The sequence below is a fragment of the Schistocerca serialis genome, chromosome 5, assembly GCF_023864345.2.
Source record: "Schistocerca serialis cubense isolate TAMUIC-IGC-003099 chromosome 5, iqSchSeri2.2, whole genome shotgun sequence".
NCBI classification, from domain to species: domain Eukaryota; kingdom Metazoa; phylum Arthropoda; class Insecta; order Orthoptera; family Acrididae; genus Schistocerca; species Schistocerca serialis.
Window position 1 is genome coordinate 469,551,217 of NC_064642.1, and position 22,258 is coordinate 469,573,474.

The 22,258-nt window shown below is 43.7% G+C and overlaps 1 protein-coding gene across 1 annotated transcript in view; it reads right to left on the minus strand.

Annotated features, from left to right (window-relative positions):
* The window catches only part of LOC126482005 (multiple epidermal growth factor-like domains protein 10), a 146,702-nt gene that overhangs the window by 44,079 nt on the left and 80,365 nt on the right, over nucleotides 1–22,258 (minus strand). Inside the window, exons 7-8 of the mRNA XM_050105972.1 lie at nucleotides 18,700–18,843; nucleotides 9,785–9,922 (exon numbers count right to left, since the gene is read on the minus strand). Of these exons, the coding sequence (XP_049961929.1) occupies nucleotides 9,785–9,922; nucleotides 18,700–18,843 (282 nt within the window). The remainder of the gene's footprint in view (nucleotides 1–9,784; nucleotides 9,923–18,699; nucleotides 18,844–22,258) is intronic.

A 22,258-nucleotide genomic window follows, 5' to 3' on the forward strand; every position in this document is an offset into this window, starting at 1 on the left:
ACATTTACTGTGTAAAGAAAGTATGTTGGCAGTATTTACATTTCTAAAATACTTGAACTGCGTAAAATGAGGCCAAAAATATGATCAACGATGTTTTTATTACTGACTACAGAAAATTGTTTGTAGAGTGGCTTGCAAATCGAATGTATGAATTTCACTGGAAGCTATTCATCATTTGCTATGGAATAATAGAACAAGTAAAAATATTCTCTCTATGAAAAGGTAAAACGAACGTTTGCTTACGCAATGTAATTAACGAATTAGTAATACAAGTTTCGTTGAGAATTATTTAATTTGCTCAGAATGTGGCAGGAATATCGAACTCTTGGTGAATTTTAGTCATGAGATTAACATACATAATTCTAGGAACTTTAAGCTGTAAATCAGATCTACAGTAGTGTTCATGTGCGTGTCTCTGCAACCAGTTTTTAAGAATTTAGATGAGTTTAATGTGTGATACAAAAATCGAACTACTATCATTACTAAGCTATGATTTATTTAAGTAGTTCAAATAAGCAAGCTACGTGTATTTCATTAAGTTATACAGACAATTCAGACACAGAAATATTTAATTTGAAGGTCCATAGGGCTAGCAAGTGTAGTACTGCCGTTAAACGTTCATTGTTAATGAGTGTTACTAGCGAAAATGTCTTTGTCAATAGTGCCAATATGCAAACTGTGTGTACACTCCTGGAAATTGAAATAAGAACACCGTGAACTCATTGTCCCAGGAAGGGGAAATTTTATTGACACATTCCTGGGGTCAGATACATCACATGATCACACTGACAGAACCACAGGCACATAGACACAGGCAACAGAGCATGCACAATGTCGGCACTAGTACAGTGTATATCCACCTTTCGGAGCAATGCAGGCTGCTATTCTCCCATGGAGACGATCGTAGAGATGCTGGATGTAGTCCTGTGGAACGGCTTGCCATGCCATTTCCACCTGGCGCCTCAGTTGGACCAGCGTTCGTGCTGGACGTGCAGACCGCGTGAGACGACGCTTCATCCAGTCCCAAACATGCTCAATGGGGGACAGATCCGGAGATCTTGCTGGCCAGGGTAGTTGACTTACACCTTCTAGAGCACGTTGGGTGGCACGGGATACATGCGGACGTGCATTGTCCTGTTGGAACAGCAAGTTCCCTTGCCGGTCTAGGAATGGTAGAACGATGGGTTCGATGAGGGTTTGGATGTACCGTGCACTATTCAGTGTCCCCTCGACGATCACCAGTGGTGTACGGCCAGTGTAGGAGATCGCTCACCACACCATGATGCCGGGTGTTGGCCTCGTGTGCCTCGGTCGTATGCAGTCCTGATTGTGGCGCTCACCTGCACGGCGCCAAACACGCATACGGCCATCATTGGCACCAAGGCAGAAGCGACTCTCATCGCTGAAGACGACACGTCTCCATTCGTCCCTCCATTCACGCCTGTCGCGACACCACTGGAGGCGGGCTGCACAATGTTGGGGCGTGAGCGGAAGACGGCCTAACGGTGTGCGGGACCGTAGCCCAGCTTCATGGAGACGGTTGCGAATGGTCCTCGCCGATACCCCAGGAGCAACAGTGTCCCTAATTTGCTGGGAAGTGGCGGTGCGGTCCCCTACGGCACTGCGTAGGATCCTACGGTCTTGGCGTGCATCCGTGCGTCGCTGCGGTCCGGTCCCAGGTCGACGGGCACGTGCACCTTCCGCCGACCACTGGCGACAACATCGATGTACTGTGGAGACCTCACGCCCCACGTGTTGAGCAATTCGGCGGTACGTCCACCCGGCCTCCCGCATGCCCACTATACGCCCTCGCTCAAAGTCCGTCAACTGCACATACGGTTCACGTCCACGCTGTCGCGGCATGCTACCAGTGTTAAAGACTGCGATGGAGCTCCGTATGCCACGGCAAACTGGCTGACACTGACGGCGGCGGTGCACAAATGCTGCGCAGCTAGCGCCATTCGATGGCCAACACCGCGGTTCCTGGTGTGTCCGCTGTGCCGTGTGTGTGATCATTGCTTGTACAGCCCTCTCGCAGTGTCCGGAGCAAGTATGGTGGGTCTGACACACCGGTGTCAATGTGTTCTTTTTTCCATTTCCAGGAGTGTATTTTAATAAGTAACGCAAGTGTGCAAAATCTTATACAGAATTTAACAGGTGTAAGTGAAGGTATCTTTATATGTGGTACCTTAATGTTTGCACACACCAGTGTGTTGGTTGTTATTTATCTCCATCAAACAGTCTTCTCACAAACACGTCACAAATTTTATGATCTGATGCTTTCTGCATAGTCATAACGGCAGCACTAGGTGCTCTACGGCTTTAAGTATGGACCAATTGTTTTTCGTACACGTATCCACACTTCAACTTCTGACCTGCTGCTCAGGGAAAAATACACGTTAATGACGTGCACCCGGTCACCAATAGAAATATTTGCACTTGTTCCCATTGCATTATGGGCATCATGCAATTTTTTTTCGCTCGAATTTTTCATAGAGATCTATAATTACAATTTGTTAATTATGATAAGCAAGCAACGTGTGAGAATATATATATATATATATATATATATATATATATATATATATGTGTGTGTGTGTGTGTGTGTGTGTGTGTATTTGGTACTCCATAAATGATAAACATCGACTCCGTCATCTTTGGAGATATCGCATCTCTGTCGCCCTCTTTGTGTGTGTGTGTGTGTGTGTGTGTGTGTGTGTGTGTGTGTGTGTGTGTCTACTAACAAGGCAGTAGTTGTTCAGTATAAGTGATATACGTACTGTAGTGAAAATCTTTGTCCTTCCTTCCTAAAATTGCGTCGTAGCTTAAGTGATAAAAACACCTTCCTTCCGTCCTAAAATGGTGTTGTGTGAGATTGTATGTGGTTGTGGGGTTGTGTGAATGTGTGTATGTCTCGTGGTTTTTTTTACCATATCTTGCTGTTGAGTATAGAAAATACGGTTGCAGCGAGTCTTCATTTCCGACTGACAAACGTTTCAGAGAGCGAATGCAGCTGTTGATCTCGATTAGGTCCAGTCAATTAGCAGTCAATTGATTTTATGTTTATAGTGATACAGCATCTTCATCATTAGTACACCTAACTAATTACATCTAGAATGGCTATTTGTATGCTTCCCTTGTATTTTACCGTGCTAAGGTTAGATCTGATCTTGGAATGAGAACTGTCTACCATCAACAGGAGCAGCCCCGATATCATCTACATCTACATCTACACACATACCCCGCAATCCACCATACGGTGGGTGGCGGAGGGTACCTCGTACCACAACTAGCATCTTCTCCCCCTGTTCAACTCTCAAACAGAACGAAGGAAAAATGACTGCCTATATGCCTCTGTACGAGCCCTAATCTCTCTTATCTTATCTTTGTGGTCTGTACGCGAAATATAAGTTGGCGGCAGTAAACTTGTACTGCAGTCAGCCTCAAATGCTGGTGCTCTAAATTTCCTCAGTAGCGATTCAAATACCAGCTATGGCTCATTCAACGACACCAGCAGGTAAACATTTCCTACCTCCAGTCATCCCGCAACCTCCCTCCCAAACCTAACCAAAACTATAAATAAAGTAAAAGGCCGAGTACCAGTGATCGTGGCCGGCCGAAGTGGCCGTGCGGTTAAAGGCGCTGCAGTCTGGAACCGCAACACCGCTATGGTCGCAGGTTCGAATCCTGCCTCGGGCATGGATGTTTGTGATGTCCTTAGGTTAGTTAGGTTTAACTAGTTCTAAGTTCTAGGGGACTAATGACCTCAGCAGTTGAGTCCCATAGTGCTCAGAGCCATTTGAACCATTTGAACCAGTGATCGTCAGTGTGAAACTAAGAGAACCCAGCTAACTCTCCCAGATACCGATGACATGCAGGCTGAAATCATCTCAGAACAGCAGATGTCAGCCCACATTTCTCAATCCAAAGACAAGCCTAGCTCACATTCAGTGCTACATACCAGCAACGCAAATCCAGCAACTCATCCCTATGAGAGATTCCACCATCATTAAAACTGTCGGTTCCCATTCATCCCTCCTCCGAATTATCACCTATTTTGAAGGAAATGCTACCATTACGGACCTTACAAACCCTCCACCTAACCAGCCCCAACCTCCTCGCTTACCCGTCACATTCACAGCATGGATCGAAAGATCAACCTAGAGTACACTGACGAAGAGATCTTAAATGATATCACAACCAAGAATCAATGTGTGTAAGACACTCCGCATTCAAATTAGTAATGGACTTTGCTTCCTAGTATGTGTGTTCTCAGAATCACCTAAGATCACTGACACACTAATCAAAATGGGGCTTTGGTTTACCTCAGGAAGGATTCTGTAGAAGCAACTTGATACACTACACAAGAATACAGTTTTGGCGATGCTTACAATACAATGATCACCTGGCAGAACATTACAGAAATACACCTACCTGTCCTCACTGCACCAAAACTACCTTCACAAACAATGCATTAATCTAAATGTATCTCGGATGCCATTTCCAACCGTACCCCACTCTGAACTCTCTCCTACGACCGTCCCACTCCTCCTCCACCTGCTATTGCCCTGTTTCGAAAACCCTTCGTGCATACATAGAATTCCTTCCTACTCGCGACTGAGACGCGCTCATACTCCACTGACAGTTCTTAGTGATATGTTCACAATTACTTAAAAGCCAAATGTCGTCAGGACTGGCATATGACAGCAATGAGCTGAACAAAACACCTATAAACTCTACAAAGTATTGGAAATAATTTCATAGACTCTCCAGAAACAACCCCACTCCCACTTATCCCATTCTACATAGCAACAGACGTTTCTAGGCAACCTCACCAAAGCCAACCGCTTCACATCCCACTTGGAAGAGACATTCACCATCCCACATGATCCTAACTTTGATTACACCATGGACCCTTATGTGTATGTACTGTCCCACCTCTCGTACCATACTTCCAGTATTTACACAGCACTCCATGAACAGAACTAAACACACCAGTATAGGCTGACGATATTACACAGACACTCGCTAAAAAGCAAAACACAGCGGCTAGTCATGATACAATTACTTATCGCCACCTCAAGGAAAGTCCCAGAGCCTGTCATGAAACCTTTGCCATCCTTCACACCTTTACAATACCACTTTGTACACAGTTTCTTACCAAGAGCAGTGGAAAACATCTCAAGTTCTCCTCTTCCTGAAACCTGATGAGCCACCCTCGCAAACATCAGCATATCAACCTTGCAGCCTCGGGTCAGTTTTCAGCAAAATTTTTGAAACTATTCTTACTCATCGAATCCATCAGCACCTTACAATCCACCTACCCGTTCCCAATACCAAGTGTTGCTTTTGCCCCAACTATTACATCGACGACCAAATTCTTTACCTTAATCACCTGATTTCACATAAATTGAATAAATGGAAGTCCGCCATATTTGACTCCATTGATATCCAAAAAGTCTTCGCTTGGGTATGGGATTCTGCCCTGATCTTCAAGCTACAAACCTATGCATTCCTACTTAACGATGCCCGCCTAATAGGATCCTTCCTTCAACACTGTCCTACATATGTCACAATCAACCATGCCTGCTCCCACATCCTCCACCTTGCTGCAGACGTGCCTCAAGGCTCTGTCCTTTCACCTCTCATTTACATCCTGTACTCTCCAGACATTTCCAAAAGCACAAGCCCTAAATACCTTCTGCAATATGCTGTCGACAACGTCGACCTAGCCACTCATCATATCCTTCAACTCTTCGATGCTTCACTCCAACTTCTAATCGAGTGGTGTAACATGTGGAAACTCGAAGTACATCCACACGAAAGCCAAGCCACCATCTTTGGTCGCACCACTTGGCGTTTCCGTCTTCCAGGTTACCGTCTCTCCCTCTGAGTAACACAGAAAATTTTAGAGATAACTCTTGACAGAAAACTAACTTTGAATGCACATCTCCCTATCATCCAATACAGAGCCTAAGCTACGAAAACTACTGACAGGTCGCACCTGAGGTCTACATCCTTCTACCATTATCCACACATATAAGTTCCTCATCAACTCCATCTTAAACTACACCCACGTTGCCTGGATGTCTGCCTCGCCTAAATTCTATAGTCCCTTGAAATACTAAAAAAAAGTGCCCTTCACCTCGCCTTCTGCATCCGCCTATCTTCCACACCTAGCATCCTGTACCAATTCATCCACTTCCCACACCTTATTCTATTTCTAGAGAATCTTCGGATCTAATAAATTAATCGCAAAACACAGTCCCAACACTGTTTCCCACCCACTAATAACCTAGCTAGATATCCTGTTGCGCTATCACATCCATATTTTACCTTCCATGCACGTCCATGCCTTATCCATCCTTCAACTTTCTCTCCCCTACAATGAAATCCGTCCAGAGATATAACCCCCTACCTAACCATAATCACAACGCTCCCCCTCACACCATACTCCCATTTTCTTCTTCCTCCTTCATCCAACTTGGTGACTTTTAATCATACCTGCCCCCTAATCATACTCATCATTGTACCTTCATCATGATGGTTTCTTTCTGTGTATCCTAGCATCACCATTACACCATGGCATCATTCACATTCATCATTTTTAAATTTTAACTGTAATAAAAATCGTCAAACGAGTTTTAAAAACAACTTCTACTTCCCATCTATGTGTATTTTACAAAATCTTCGTTTATTGTCATTTGTTTTTATCTCAAAATCATCATTATCATCCACCTACCTATTGATTAGAAAAACATATTTTTTGTCAACTTTTATAGATTTTAACATCTGCAATTACGGTTTGTGTAATCCTTGGCTAAAGAGCGGTTTTTATCTGCTGCCAGCCCGCCCCCGTTGAGGGGGGGATTGAAATAACAATAAAGAAAAAAAGTCACAGATGTGAAACTGGTGAACCGGTCCGTAAATGAATTTTTGTAGTCAGTAGTGTAAATATATCTGAAGATTTTTTTGGCCCCATTTTAGGCAACCCAGGTATTTTAGATATGTTAATCTTGCAAACAGAACTTTTTGGTAAATGATTAGGATGTTTGAGCGTAGCCAAAATGGGGCTTAGCTCTTTCGTTTTATTGGTGGCTAAAACATTAGGTTCTTATTGCAGGGTAGGGGAGGGAATTGATACATTATGCAGTGCGTTTGCTTATGCAGCTTTATGTAAATATTATGGAAATAATGCATCTAGGTGGCATTTTTACACTTCATTTTAACACTAGATTATAACTTGCTAGAAGTGTAGAGCACAACTGATGTAGTTCTACAATGATGGATTTTTTATATTTCTTTATTTATAGAGTATTTCATCTTAATATTTCGCTGTGATTCGATGGAACGAGAAGGACAGGGCGGTGAAGGGGCTTTTAGTTTCCCACTAACACAACTGAACTACACTCCTGGAAATTGAAATAAGAACACCGTGAATTCATTGTCCCAGGAAGGGGAAACTTTATTGACACATTCCTGGGGTCAGATACATCACATGATCACACTGACAGAACCACAGGCACATAGACACAGGCAACAGAGCATGCACAATGTCGGCACTAGTACAGTGTATATCCACCTTTCGCAGCAATGCAGGCTGCTATTCTCCCATGGAGACGATCGTAGAGATGCTGGATGTAGTCCTGTGGAACGGCTTGCCATGCCATTTCCACCTGGCGCCTCAGTTGGACCAGCGTTCATGCTGGACGTGCAGACCGCGTGAGACGACGCTTCATCCAGTCCCAAACATGCTCAATGGGGGACAGATCCGGAGATCTTGCTGGCCAGGGTAGTTGACTTACACCTTCTAGAGCACGTTGGGTGGCACGGGATACATGCGGACGTGCATTGTCCTGTTGGAACAGCAAGTTCCCTTGCCGGTCTAGGAATGGTAGAACGATGGGTTCGATGACGGTTTGGATGTACCGTGCACTATTCAGTGTCCCCTCGACGATCACCAGTGGTGTACGGCCAGTGTAGGAGATCGCTCCCCACACCATGATGCTGGGTGTTGGCCCCGTGTGCCTCGGTCGTATGCAGTCCTGATTGTGGCGCTCACCTGCACGGCGCCAAACACGCATACGACCATCATTGGCACCAAGGCAGAAGCGACTCTCATCGCTGAAGACGACACGTCTCCATTCGTCCCTCCATTCACGCCTGTCGCGACACCACTGGAGGCGGGCTGCACGATGTTGGGGCTTGAGCGGAAGACGGCCTAACGGTGTGCGGGACCGTAGCCCAGCTTCATGGAGACGGTTGCGAATGGTCTTCGCCGATACCCCAGGAGCAACAGTGTCCTTAATTTGCTGGGAAGTGGCGGTGCGGTCCCCTACGGCACTGCGTAGGATCCTACGGTCTTGGCGTGCATCCGTGCGTCGCTGCGGTCCGGTCCCAGGTCGACGGGCACGTGCACCTTCCGCCGACCACTGGCGACAACATCGATGTACTGTGGAGACCTCACGCCCCACGTGTTGAGCAATTCGGCGGTACGTCCACCCGGCCTCCCGCATGCCCACTATACGCCCATGCTCAAAGTCCGTCAACTGCACATACGGTTCACGTCCACGCTGTCGCGGCATGCTACCAGTGTTAAAGACTGCGATGGAGCTCCGTATGCCACGGCAAACTGGCTGACACTGACGGCGGCGGTGCACAAATGCTGCGCAGCTAGCGCCATTTGACGGCCAACACCGCGGTTCCTGGTGTGTCCGCTGTGCCGTGCGTGTGATCATTGCTTGTACAGCCCTCTCGCAGTGTCCGGAGCAAGTATGGTGGGTCTGACACACCGGTGTCAATGTGTTCTTTTTTCCATTTCCAGGAGTGTATTTCCGCTATCCTGAATTTTTGATTCGTTGTTCAATTTTTAATAATTCAATGTGGTTCTTTTGAGATAGGGGCGAGGATGGGACAGGGGGAGGGGAGGATGTATGGCTTGTAATGTGATGGCTGTGTTTATCACGTGATAAAGGAGGGGGTATGGACGCCGCCAACTCGGCTTCTGAGGTCAGTGACCTTGGTAATGAGATGTAAACAAATTACTACTTCATGACCTGGAAAAAATGAGGCAAAATACTCATAGAAATTCTACTGAGCATATTTGAAGGAAGCTATGGGATGAGTATCAAATGAGGTATTTGGCTGGAAATAAGTAAGAAACAAAGAGGATTGCGTACGGGCTGAACATTAATATCAGCGGTGAAATGTTTGAAAACCGTAACTACGATAAATTACTCACTTTGGTTTATGAATTAAGAATTCGCTCTTAAATCTGTGCACTATTACGAAATTAGCATGTCTTTTCGTGCAAAATATTGAAACGTGTCGCATACTTACACTAATTTTTTTTGAAATATTTTCAACAATTAGCTACTATACACTGTGAAGCCCTGTATTTACTGCATCTCGAGAAACTCCCTGTGTGTTAGAGACGTCATTGTAAACAACGGTGCGAGATCGGGTGACCATCAGCGATGTGTTGTCACCCACATACCGTGTTGTTGAAGACTTATGAGTATTTTCAACGCATACAAGTAAAAACAGATCTGACGTGACCATGAAGCACAGCAGTATATTGCAACAGTGTAGATATAGACAGAGAATTCTGCAACATAAGAGTTGCCTGCGTCATAGATCTACGTTCTTCTTCCAACACGGAAGTCACCTAATTTAGAGTGTTTTAAACTCGATGTAATTTAAATTGCAAGAAGACAGGAAAAAATTGGTTTATTGCCCATACTCTAAATAAAACACAACAGTTTCAGAAAGCACCTAAGATTACCTTTGATTGGCCAGCAGAAATTTCTCTCTTCGACGAAGCGGAAGCCGTCGTCGCAGGCGCATTTGTAGTCCTTACAGACGGCATTCCCGAAGGAAAAGCAGTTTGCGTTCTCGGCGCAGCTGTAGTTCATCTTACGGGCTGTAGGAATTCAGAGGGATAGTATTAGTAACTTACAATGGCTGTAAGACAAAAACAGCTCCCAGGCGTCTCACTTACAACAAATAATGCTACTAGTAACTTCATCTTTGAGCTACTAGAGTGTGTCTTGCAAAATACACTGTCTCAACCATAGAAAATTTGGCGTGTAGATAGGTGTTAACGAAAATCGCCACAAGACACTGGACCATCTCCGCTGTTGTTCTTCGGGTACTAATCAGTCTTCGTCGAAAAACCTATGATCGATACTGGTATACGTTCAATTTACACATCTTGATACAATATACCGTCCTATCATGTTCTTTTATCTATTGTACACTATCTGATCAAAACTGCCCGGACACCTGTTAATAAACGCTAACATGTGGTGTATCCACCCTTCACCCTTATGACGTCTTGAAGACTGCTGGGGACACTTTCAGTGAGTTGTCTGAACGTCTATGGAGGAATGGCAGCCAATTCTTCCTCAAGAGCCGAAACCAGAGAAGGTAGTGATGGACGTTGGGGACTTACGCCTAAGATGTTCCATTGGGTTTAGGTTGGGACTCTGCACACAGCAGTCCACTTCAGGAGCGTTATTGTCCAAAACCATTGCCTCAAAGATGTTGCTTTATGGTGGTTTATTACCATGTTGATTGGACGATTCGTTGTCTCCGAACTTTTCCACTAGTGTACACAATACACAAAGCTGTAAAATGTATTCATAGCCTTACCCATTAAGGGTTTTCTTAAGGAAATAAGAGCACCGCATCCTAACCACGGAAAACATCCCCATACGGTAACAGCACCACCTCCTCTCTTCACTATTTCAAATTATGTCAGGCAAACTTTTCCAGACATTCGCCAAACCCAAACCATTCCATCGGATTTCCACAGAGTATAGCGTGATTTCTCACACCCAAATCACTCATGTGCAGCTATCCCCTATCCAGAGGCGTCGCTCTTTACGCCACGTTAAGTCTCACTAAGCACTGAGTACAGAAATATGTGGCTTATGAGGAATTGCTCGGTCTTTCTACACCTATGTTTTCAACTCTCTGCGCACAGTCACTGTGCTATCTGGACTGCCGGTAGCACTTTTGAGCTCACGAATGGTTTCCTATGCTGAATTCGTGCAATTTTGTACAACCATATTCCACAATACTTAACGGTCCCTGTACGTCAGCACATCCACATTCTTGGCCTCGTCTCAGCTGAGATTCTACCTCACGTATTCACTTCAGTCACATGACTAGCACTCGTCTCGGGGAGTTTTAGAAGGGTTGAGATGTGTCTGATGGATTTGTTACTTAGGTGACATACAGTGACAAGTCCACGTTCGAAGCCAGTGAGCTCTCCTTGTTACTGTTTCTCCACCAATTATACAACACTCCGGGCCTCCTTCTGATGGCATCTGTTCTTTCGGACATATCGTTAAGGCTAACCTGCTGATGACCTTCTTCAATGCGGATGCACACGAATTGCTTGAATTCTTGTGGGACTCGGTGGATTGTCTGCCACGAGTAATGGGTATAATGGCAGGCGCGCTACGAATTTAGTGTGTGGACTATAAGTTGAGAATGTGGGTTTCACTGGGAGCATGCAAGTGATAAGTCCCTGAAGTTGCACTACCCTCTGTGCCCTCGGTGACTCAGATGGATAGAGTGCCTGACATGTAAGCAGGAGATCCCAGCTTAAGAGTCCCGGTCGGGGCACACATTTTCAACTGTCCCCGTTGGTGTATATCAACGCCTGTCAGCAGCTAACGGTATTGGATTAATCGTAATTTCCGTCTTTATTGAACGGTCCGCCTATCAAGTTGTGAATTATGCAGTTAACAGTCGTGTCCGGATACTTTTGATCACATAGTGTGTATATAAGTTATACAGAGACAACCTCTTAACAAAATCAGTCGAATCGTTCCTTGTCTGTCGAACGACATTGAAAAAAGTACTAACTTGGAAAAACAAACTGAGAGTGCAAGGATTAAAAACGAACTATTTTCCATTGCGTATTATTGCACGACCGTGATCCGATCTTGAGCTGTGCTCTTACGCTGCACCGAGGCATGTGTCATCAAAGTCGATCCTCTCACTAGCTATGAATGAGCAGTTTAGTATGGAGGAGTGGAAGGAGGAACAGGACTTAATATCCCGTCGGCGACGACGTCATTATGGCCGGTCGTAAGCTCGGATGGGACAAGGAGATCGACCGTGTCCTTTCAAAGGAACTCTCATGACTTTCACCGTAATCGATGTAACGAAATGGTGGCAAACATGTCTGGATGGCAGCATGGGGATTTGAGCTGTAGTCTTCCCGAGTACTAGTCCAGTGTCTTATCAATGCGCCATCCTCGTCAGCTTGTAAGTTGCCTCTTCAATGCCAACTTTCAATATTTCAATAATTTTCTTTCAGTTAATCGCGAACTTGTCATTGCTGAAACTTTGGAAAGATATTCTGCAACCAGTATGAACACCATACAGCATAGCTGTCCCTTAGAGGTGTTGTGGCGGAAGAGTGGTCATCTCTGGCGGTTCCGGGAGATTTAAACCAATCAGTGTGCTGATGGTTAGGAGTCTACGCTTGCGGATAGCCCTGTTCGTGGGCACTTGTTATTGCTGGACGGCGACGCTGGCGGCTAGATGGGGAGATATCGGATCGGCAGTGTTGGTGAGAAAGTTACGTTTTCGTGGTTACTCGAAGTTGTTGCCCATAGGCAAGATTTTGCTGTCAAATAATTACTGTGGTGTTCGCATCCCACAGCTTACTTTTCACTAATTTCACTTGCTAAGCTCTGAACGATTTTCGATTGTGAACTGGTATCCATGTGCATGGAGTAATGAAATTTCCCTGTCTTTATAAATTTTTTAGGCTCGGACCTGGCTACAGCTTCGTGTTCTTGTCGCTCAGTCCGAAACGTTATGTAATCAACTCATTCTCTCCATCATTTCAGCTCATTTTATGATATTCTTTGAATAGCGATTATATACGGTATAAGAGTCTTTGTGATTGCGGACACTTTCATTTGCACGTATTTCTCGGAAACGTAGTGGCTTGTGACCTATCTTTACTTGAATTGGAATCAATTGTTCAATCTGATTGCACACAGTGTTCTTCATTTTCATTCTTCTAAATCATCTACTGAATATTTACATACATTTTCGTGTGTACTTTGTCTGTCTCCGTTTCATGTTCACGTGCGGCCAGTTATTCACATTTGCCTGCCAGATTGTTGCACCTGAAAAAGCTACCGAATTATCTCTGTTCTCAGATTTATAGTGTTTTTACATGTATTTCCAACTGTGAAGGTAGGTTTTAACGACGTCGCTGATTGAATAATTCATGTGGTTGATTCTGCGAAGTTTGTGTGTTCAAGTTCCACAAAGTAAATTACAGGGAGTGTTATGTTGATGTGTCCAGTATTACTTAATACGTCATGCATTTTCAAATCTTCCGAAGCACATAGTATTCAGATGACTTTGATACTTATTGTCTGCAATTATTTAGTTTTCATATTTAACTACTGCTAGTACAGAGAGGGATCTCGATCACCATTGCACAGTAGGTGTCGACTATAAGTTGGCCATTCTTACGCTTCAGTAATTCTGATACGGTCAACGAGTGATTTTCAAGTAACATTTTGTTCAGTTATTCATACTGTGCCTACATTCATTAAGTTGAGCGATTTATGTAAGTATGAGCTAACGATTCAATTTCTTTTTCATTATCGAAGTGAGATAGCCCTCCATAATTTATTAGTTTGTCATGAATTTGATTATAACGAGGCATAGTTTCACTAAATCAGGTCTTAAGTTTATTTGTGGTTGTACTTCAATTACTAAATAGAGTAGCCACTTTTCAAGCTATTCGGAGACAGAAGACAAGGCCGTCGTAGCTCCATCGCGGTCTTACACACATCCGTGCCCGAGGCAGGATTCGAACCTGCGACCGTTCCGGATTGAAGCGCCTAGAGCCGCTCGGCGTCAGCGGCCGGCCTTTCTGTGTCAAGGCGAATCTTTGAAGGAGAAGAAGCCGTTAAAATTTTCGGCGGGTTCTAACGGTTTCCAGTCTGGACAAATTGCTCAGTTCTCTCATTACCACAGCATCACAGATCATTTTCGGGGACACTGCTCTGCAGAATGAAAGGAAGCTGGCTATGATTGTCTCTTTACTCCCAGACATTTTTTGGGCGGGCAAATTTGCACGTATAGGTGTACAGACATGCCCATTACGAGGTGCCACACAAAAGTTCCTGAAATACACAACTCAATAAAATTACACTTTGCCTGGGTATTATTTACCACCATCACCTTATCACCTTCGAAACAGTGTCTCCTTTGGGTGGGGTGGGGGGGGGGGGGGAGGGGGAAGAGGTGGGCGGGGGGTTATACACAGCTCCGAGTGGTTTCTTCATGATCTGAGAGTTCCTTGGAACGTATTTTTCGTGATCCTGTTTAGTATCACTCGCTATTCTGTCTGAATACTTACAGGAGTAGTTGGAACAAATGAAGATGAGTGCGGGCTCTAAGTGGGCCCTCTTTCAGGGCGACCACACAACTTTTGTTTGACATTACTCCTCAGGCACTGTCATTTTGCCAGAATTTATTCACAGTATAATGCGCATGAATCCACCTTTTGTCTAAATAAACTATTGGTACTTTCACATTTAATGCTGCCTGCCTTTTTTTGAAACGAAGTCGTGTTATTAAACAAATGGAATATTCTGGTACCTTTTAAAAACAAATTTCGTTGAAAGTACGAGTGATATTACCCTCGAAAAGCGGATGAAGTGAATATTCTTATCTATCAAAATACCAATAGTTTTTCAGGAGTGAGATGGCCGAGTGTGAACGATGCTGAACTGATACGCATGGAATTTGGAGTTTGATAAAAGTCCTGTGAAAATTTGATTTTTGCCGGCGTCGAAATTGTCTGGTGCATGCAGCCTGAAGTAAGAGAGATGTCCGCCCTATTTACGTTACACTACGGTTTACCGTTGCCTTATTAACATGTGAAAAAACATTGCAAAAAGCTAATGACATAAGACTTCCCTCTTAAATTGAAATAAATGCCATTGTGAAATAGTGTCCTTCATACAGTGTTCATATACTCGGAAAAATTTATGTAATCTACGTTTCTATGGAATCACACTAAAAATCATTTCAGAATAAAAACCGTCTTGGTTACGAAATTTCATCCTTTTGAGGCATCAACAGCTGGATATGTAACTCAACCGTCATAAAGCCTTATAAAATTGGAAATAGATAGCTCGATAGTTATTAACCTTCTTCTCAACGTCTTTGTAATAGTTAAACGAAATATCGCCTCCTAGATAACTGAAGCGGGATAATTGTTCTAAAATCTTATTAGTTATTATGATTTTCTATCTGACTGAATTTTCTCCTTTGAAAGACATTATCTCTGTCTTATTTTCAGATATAGTTGTAACAGTTCGCGTTTTGGCTAAATCTAGTCACCGCTTTTTGTTAATTATCTTCTGTTTCCTGTATAATTATCTGCTCATCAGTATATAACAGAGTATTTGATTCCTAGCCCTATTTCATCATTAACTTCTTAACTAGATCGTCCATATATAAAGTAAATAGACTGTGTGACGAACTGCACCCTTGTTGAACACCTTGATTTATTAAAATTTCATAAGATATTTTTGAACCTGAAGTTATAACTATTGTTAGTATTTACAAGTAGACTCTTTAAGGTATTAATAAGGTGTTTAGAAATGCCTTTTATTTCCAATATTATCCAGAAAAGGGTATTTTTACCGTAGGAATGTCTTTCTCATAATCAATAAATGCCAAATCCCGACTTTTTCAATAATTTGTCTTATTATAAATATATTATCATTGCAAAATTGTTCTTCTGAGATTATTACATCAGCAATAGTTTTTAATCACTGAGTAAGAATTTTCCCATAAATTTTATACCCTGAATTCCTCGATTTCTCGAGTATTTCCTATTGACTTTTTAAAATACTGAAATAACTTAAGCTTTACTCCCCAAGCCATCTTAAGCTTGTTCTGTTCTTCAGGTATGGAACAGTTCTTCCAACAAATATTTAAAAAATGAAGGAAACAAGATTCTAAAATAATTCATTCGTATTTGCTTAATTCAGCGTCAATTCTATGTAGGGCAGTAGCTTTTCAATTTTTTTTGTTAAATTTAAGACTGCTTTTAATTATTTTATTTCTGTGTGATGTACAGAGTTGTTGTAAGTATGTTATAGAATAACTCTCTGCCCCATCTTCATCATACTATAAATTTCTGTAATGATATATCCATTGATGTTGTGTTATCATATTAATGTCTGCAGTATCTTTCTCCGTTTTACTGTTATGCTTCATAAAGCTTAAACGACACATTCTGTCCTCCATAAATATCATGTTCAACATTAGCAATGAATTTGTCCAGGATTCACTGTGGTATCCTTTTATTAATTCTTTTTGTTTCCAGTCTTCATTTGTTCGTGTTTGTAAAAAATTTGTTTTTATTTAATACTATTGGCTATTTCTGTACTCCATATTTTCAGACTCATTTTCCAGTTTGATAATTTAATTTTTGCCTAGTATCTCATTAGCTATTTTCAACGTTGATTTTAATCTTTGTGATTCTTGTTCCATAAAAGCACGGGAGAACTGCCGGATGTCAGTAACGTCCTGCCACGATATTTCGGCGCAGAGTCTTCTGGCCATCTTCAGGTGAGTGCCACTGTAGTAGTACTGGCGAGTACGCTTTTTTGTTCCTTTATTGTATTTCAGTTCCCCATAGGGGTGGTCTGGCAGCAGCAGATGCACTGCTCTTCAGCCGAAAGACATAGAACAAACAATAGAAGACATTTAAAAATATACAAAGGAGAAAACATGGTGAACATAGATATAAAAAAGGGGGAACATCGTAGAAGACAATAGACAGAGCGAGTACGCGCTTAGCTCTGCTATTTAAAGTCAGACTGAGGTGACATTGCGCATGCGCTGCTCAGTGTGCGCGTTCATAACAACTCCTTGCGCTGCGCCTCGCGCCCTCCACGGTGAAAGCTTGGCGTATCGATATCAGGTCGATTTTCATCTTTATGCAGATGACTACGTCGACTACGAAGTTTCTCTATAACAGGAGTCCAAGCAGAGTTTATCTGATAACCGCTATCACTATTGATGAGAGTCTCGTTGTCAGACAAACCTATTTCCACAGATTCATTGATAATCGAGCTCCAAAAGTTTGATGTATAGACCAAAATTTTTGTGTAGTTGTAATTCATGGAGTTGTCTGTGGTAATACAATGTTCGGCGATTGCGGACTTGATAGGTTGGAGAAGGCGAGTATGCTGTTGGTGTTCCACAATGCGTTCATGCACAGTTCGTGTTGTTTGCCCTATATATGATTTGCCGCATTCACACGGAATCTTGTAAACACCTGATTTACGCAGGCCCAAGTCGTCTTTAACGGATCCCATCAGCGATGAAATTTTGGAAGGAGGCTGAAAGATGACTCTCACTTGATACTTTCTCAATATTCTGCCTATCTGTGAACAAATATTCACAATAAATGGTAGATAAGCAGTCGACCTGAAGGCCTCTTCTTCTTACTTGTTCCGTCGTTTGTAGGTTTGCATCACTCTGTTCGCTTGCCTAGTTGAAAAGCCATTCTTCAGAAATACTTTTTTCAGGTGTTCCAGTTCCGCTTGAAGACGGTCGGCGTCAGAGGTGGTATGGGCACGGTGGACCAAGGTTTTGAGAACGCCCATTGTTTGTGCTGGATGGTGGCAACTAGTAGCTTGTAGATACAGGTCTGTACGAGTGGGCTTTCTGTACACCGAGTGACCAAGTGTGCCATCACTCTTACGTCGCACCAAGACGTCTAAAAATGGGAAGCAACCGTCTTTCTCCATCTCCATGCTAAACTTTATGTTTTCATGTATGGAGTTCATGTGACGTAAAAATTCTTGGAGACGGTCCAAACCATGGGGCCACTCTATAAATGTGTCGTCAACGTATCGCCAAAATACTGTCGGTTTAAAAGTGGCAGAGTCGAGTGCTCTCTCCTCAAAATCTTCCATAAAAGGATTGGTCACCAGGGGAGACAAAGGACTTCCCATAGCGACACCGTCAGATTGTTCGTAAAATTCGTTGCTAGATATAAAATATGTAGAGGGGAGAATGTGCTCAGACAACGTTGTAATATCAGCACCAAACATATTTCCAATGAGGTGTAGTGAGTCCACAGGAGGCACCTTTGTGAAAAGAGAAACCACATCAAGACTGATCAATAAGTCGTTACTTTGCAGCTGTAGTGACTGAAATCGGCTGATAAATCACTGGAATTCTTTATGTGATGTGAACACATGCCTATCACTGGTTTGAGCAAAGATGCCAAAAATTTTTCTGGGTCTTAAGTGGCTGCTCCAATGTTACTCACAATTGGACGTAACGGCACATTTTCCTTGTGGATCTTAGGCAGTCCATATTGCCTAGGTGGAACTGAACTGTTTGGTTTCAGTCTCCTGATCACCTCCTTCGGTAGAGAACTATTTGATAAAAGTTATGCTGTTTTTCGCACCACTCGGCTCGTGGGATCCTTGTGATTCTTCTTCAATATTGTCTTGGTTTCAACCATTTGAATTTTATATGAGGATATTTTCGGACTCCAGAAAATTCGTAATAGATCATAAAACACGTTCAAAAATGTAGCGAGACGTCCGAGCCGCTGAACGGGCCAAAGTGTGGCTGACGAAGCATGTTTTTCTTACGGAGAGGAGAGGCACTCACCGAGTCGGCAGAAGTTGTTGACGGGGTCGGGCGCCCAGCGCGGCCCGCAGTGGCAGGTGGCGCTCCGGGAGCTGTCCGTGACGCCGCAGCGCGCCCCGGCGATGTGCGAGCAGTCGGCGTCCGCCGTGCACGACTCCCCCAGCTCTGCGAAAAACGTACACACTTACCGTCTACATCACTACACGTTAACATCCCTTCAGCTTCCAGTGTGCATCAGGGTGTTCAAAACCTATGCGCCTCGGGCTACACATGCACCTGATAGTGATGAAATGGCGTTGTGAAAATGGCACCTGAGTATGCCGACGTGCTTTGAAATGATCACCCTTCTATCCCAGCTGACTATGTTGACCGTTGTCTAAAGTGTCAAATTCTTTTCTGCTGCAGGCTTCAATTGCCCTGTCCTCACGGTGGACCACAGTGATGATGGCCAAGAACGGTTAAAATTAAGGACAGGACTACATTAAATATAAACTGTCTGACAAAAACGTTGAGCGATCAGAAGGGGAAGAGGAAACGAAACGAAACTTATTTACTTGAGGGGAGGGAGTGAGTTCAAAAATGGTTCAAATGGCTCTGAGCACTGTGGGACTTAACATCTGAGGTCATCAGTCCCCTAGACTTAGAACTACCTAAACCTAACTAACCTAAGGACATCACACACATCCATGTCCGAGGCAGGATTTGAACCTGCGACCGTAGCGGTCACGTTGCTCCAGAATGTAGCGCCTAGAACCGCACGACCACACACCGGCCGGCTGCTGCAGAATCCTTGGACGTATTCTGAGTTCGAATATAACAAACTTTCTTGAGACTGAGAAGTTTACTACCGCGAATGAGCATGGTTTGAGAAAGCATCGCTAGTGCGAAACTCAGCTTGGCCTTTTCTCGCATGATATACTGCGAACTATGGATGAAGGCAACAGACAGATTCCAAATTTATAGATTTCCGGAAAGTGTTTGACACGGTGCCCCACTACAGATTGTTAATGAAGGAACGACCATATAGAATAAGTTCACAAATATCTGAGTAGCTAGAAGACTTCTTATGTAATAAAACCCAGCTTTTTGTCCTCGACGGCGAATGTTTAGCAGCGACAAGAGTAACGTCAGGAGTAGCTTCAGGGAAGTGTGATAGGACCGCTACTGTTCTCTAGATACGTAAATGATTTCGCGGGCAGGGTGGGCAGCAATCTGCGGTTGTCTATTGATGATGCCATGATGTGCGGTAAGGTGTCGAAGTTGAGTGACTGTAGGAAGATCCAAGAAGACTTAAACAAAATCTGTAATCGGTGTGATGAATGGCAGCTACCTCTAAATGTGGAAAAATGTAAGTTAACGCGGATGAGTAGGGAGAACAAACCTGTAATATTCGGATACAGTACTTCTAGTGTCCTGCTTGACACAGCTAAGTCGTTTAGGTATATGGGCGTAAAGTTGCAAAGCGATATTAGGTGGAACGAGCACTGAGAGAACTGTGGTAGGGAAGGCGAATTGTCGACTTCGGTTTATTGAGAGAATTTTAGGGAAGAGTGCATATAGGACACTGATGCTAGAGTGTTTGGGATCCGCATCACGTCGGATTGAAGGAAGACATCGAAGAAATTCAGAGGCGGGCTTTTAAATGTGTGACTGGTAGGTTCGAATAACACGTAAGTGTTAAGGAGATGCTTCAGGAACTCAAATGGAAATCCCTGGAGAGAAAGCAACGTTTTTTTCGACGAACACTGTTGAGGAAATTTAGAGAACTGGCATTTGAAGCTGACTGCCGAAAGATTCTTCTACCGTTTATATACATTGGGCATAAGGACCAAGAAGACAAGGTACGAGAAATTAGGGCTTATACGGAGGCCTGTAGATAGTCGTTTTTCCCTCGCTATGTTTGTCAGTGGAACGGGAGAGGAAATGACCGGTTATGGTGCAGCGTACCCTCCACCAAGCACCGTACGGTGGCTTGTGCAGTATCTATATAGTTGTAGATGTAGATGCAGGCATGTAATTGATATTCTGTATACTGGCATTGGGGTGGATCAGGGCCCACAGACGTTCTGTGTTGTATAAGGGACAGATCTGGTGTTGTGGATGGTCACAGGAGAACCTCAACATCACACAGACAGTTCATAGAGGCACAAATCGAGTGTGGATGGACATTGCCCTGTTGAAAAATGGCACCACAATACAGTCGCAACAGGGGTAACACATGAGGACGCTGGATGTCCGTGACCTACTGTTGTACTGTCAGAGTTCAAACCTACGCATTGGGCGGTAATTCGTAGTCCGGTTGCTGTTAGTCTCTGACGAATAGTGCACGATGACAGAGAATGCTGCAAAAAGTGTGTTACCTGTTCTCAGACGGCAGGCAGAGATGTGAGGGTGTTACACTGCGCTTGGTGCACAATATTGGCAATAACCTTTGTGGTGGTGAGACGTGGTCGACCGCAACGTAGACGGCAATTACGCTTGCCCTCACGTTCCCAAGCAGTCCAACATCGGGGAACTGACACATCAGAATGACCAAAACTTTGGATATTGCACGATTTGACCAGCAAGCGACATGGAGACCACAATGAGGCCCTTTCCAACCTCTGTCAACTGCTGACAACGCTTTCTCATACGAGTACTTGGCATGTCCATGCCCTTCACAGTGATCAGTCAACATCCGACGTTGTTCACCCCGGTTATATTACATATCCTACAGGAACTAGTAACAGCGCTGAACACGAACAACACATAGTGTACCGATCTCCGTGTCGGCACGTTCACAGGAGCTCAGTCCGTCAGTTCACCTGATGATGGCGACATGTATGATCGCCGAAATATTGCGCCCGTTGGACACTGTAGACCGGCAGTACACCGGTGGATATTTTGATTATCAAATACGCCGGAAGAAACTCAAGAATCACAACACTAATACATTCCATTCTACCTGTCGCAGAAATTTACAGCCCTAATCATTTCTATACGCCCGAGTGCTGTAGAAGCGAACGAGGTAACGTTGACATCGGCAAGTTTTCCGGGTACTTCAGACAATCGTGGAGACGAATGAAAACATTTACACGAAGTATCGCACACTTAAAAAGTCAGAACGCACTGAAATGAGTGCAAAAACTGTTTTTAGTGTAGAGATACTATGGCTTAGTGACCCAAAACAGCGCTCGGCCAATAAGAAAAAGAAAAAAACACAAACCCAGTTATGGAACGTAGACCAATACAGAAATTAAATGTGGAAAACTGAAGGCGAGCGAGAGTGGGTCCGTGGGTCCGTGTAGTAATGGAACAAGCCAGTAAAACATCAAAAATTTCCTTAACGGTGACATACAAGGTGTCTGGGTAAGAGTGTGCAACAATTTAACGGGACATAGAGGATGCTCCCCCTTGAACAATTTGAGGTAAGAAACCTGGGGTAGGAGAAGCCAGCTTAGGGAGATAATAGGAATAAAATGTACTGTATCTTACAAAATGTGCTGAAACCTACGGCTATCAACCACAATGCAAGTATGACATTGACGAACAAGATTTTGACGAACCTGACAAATATATCTGGTGTGTTTCGAATCACATC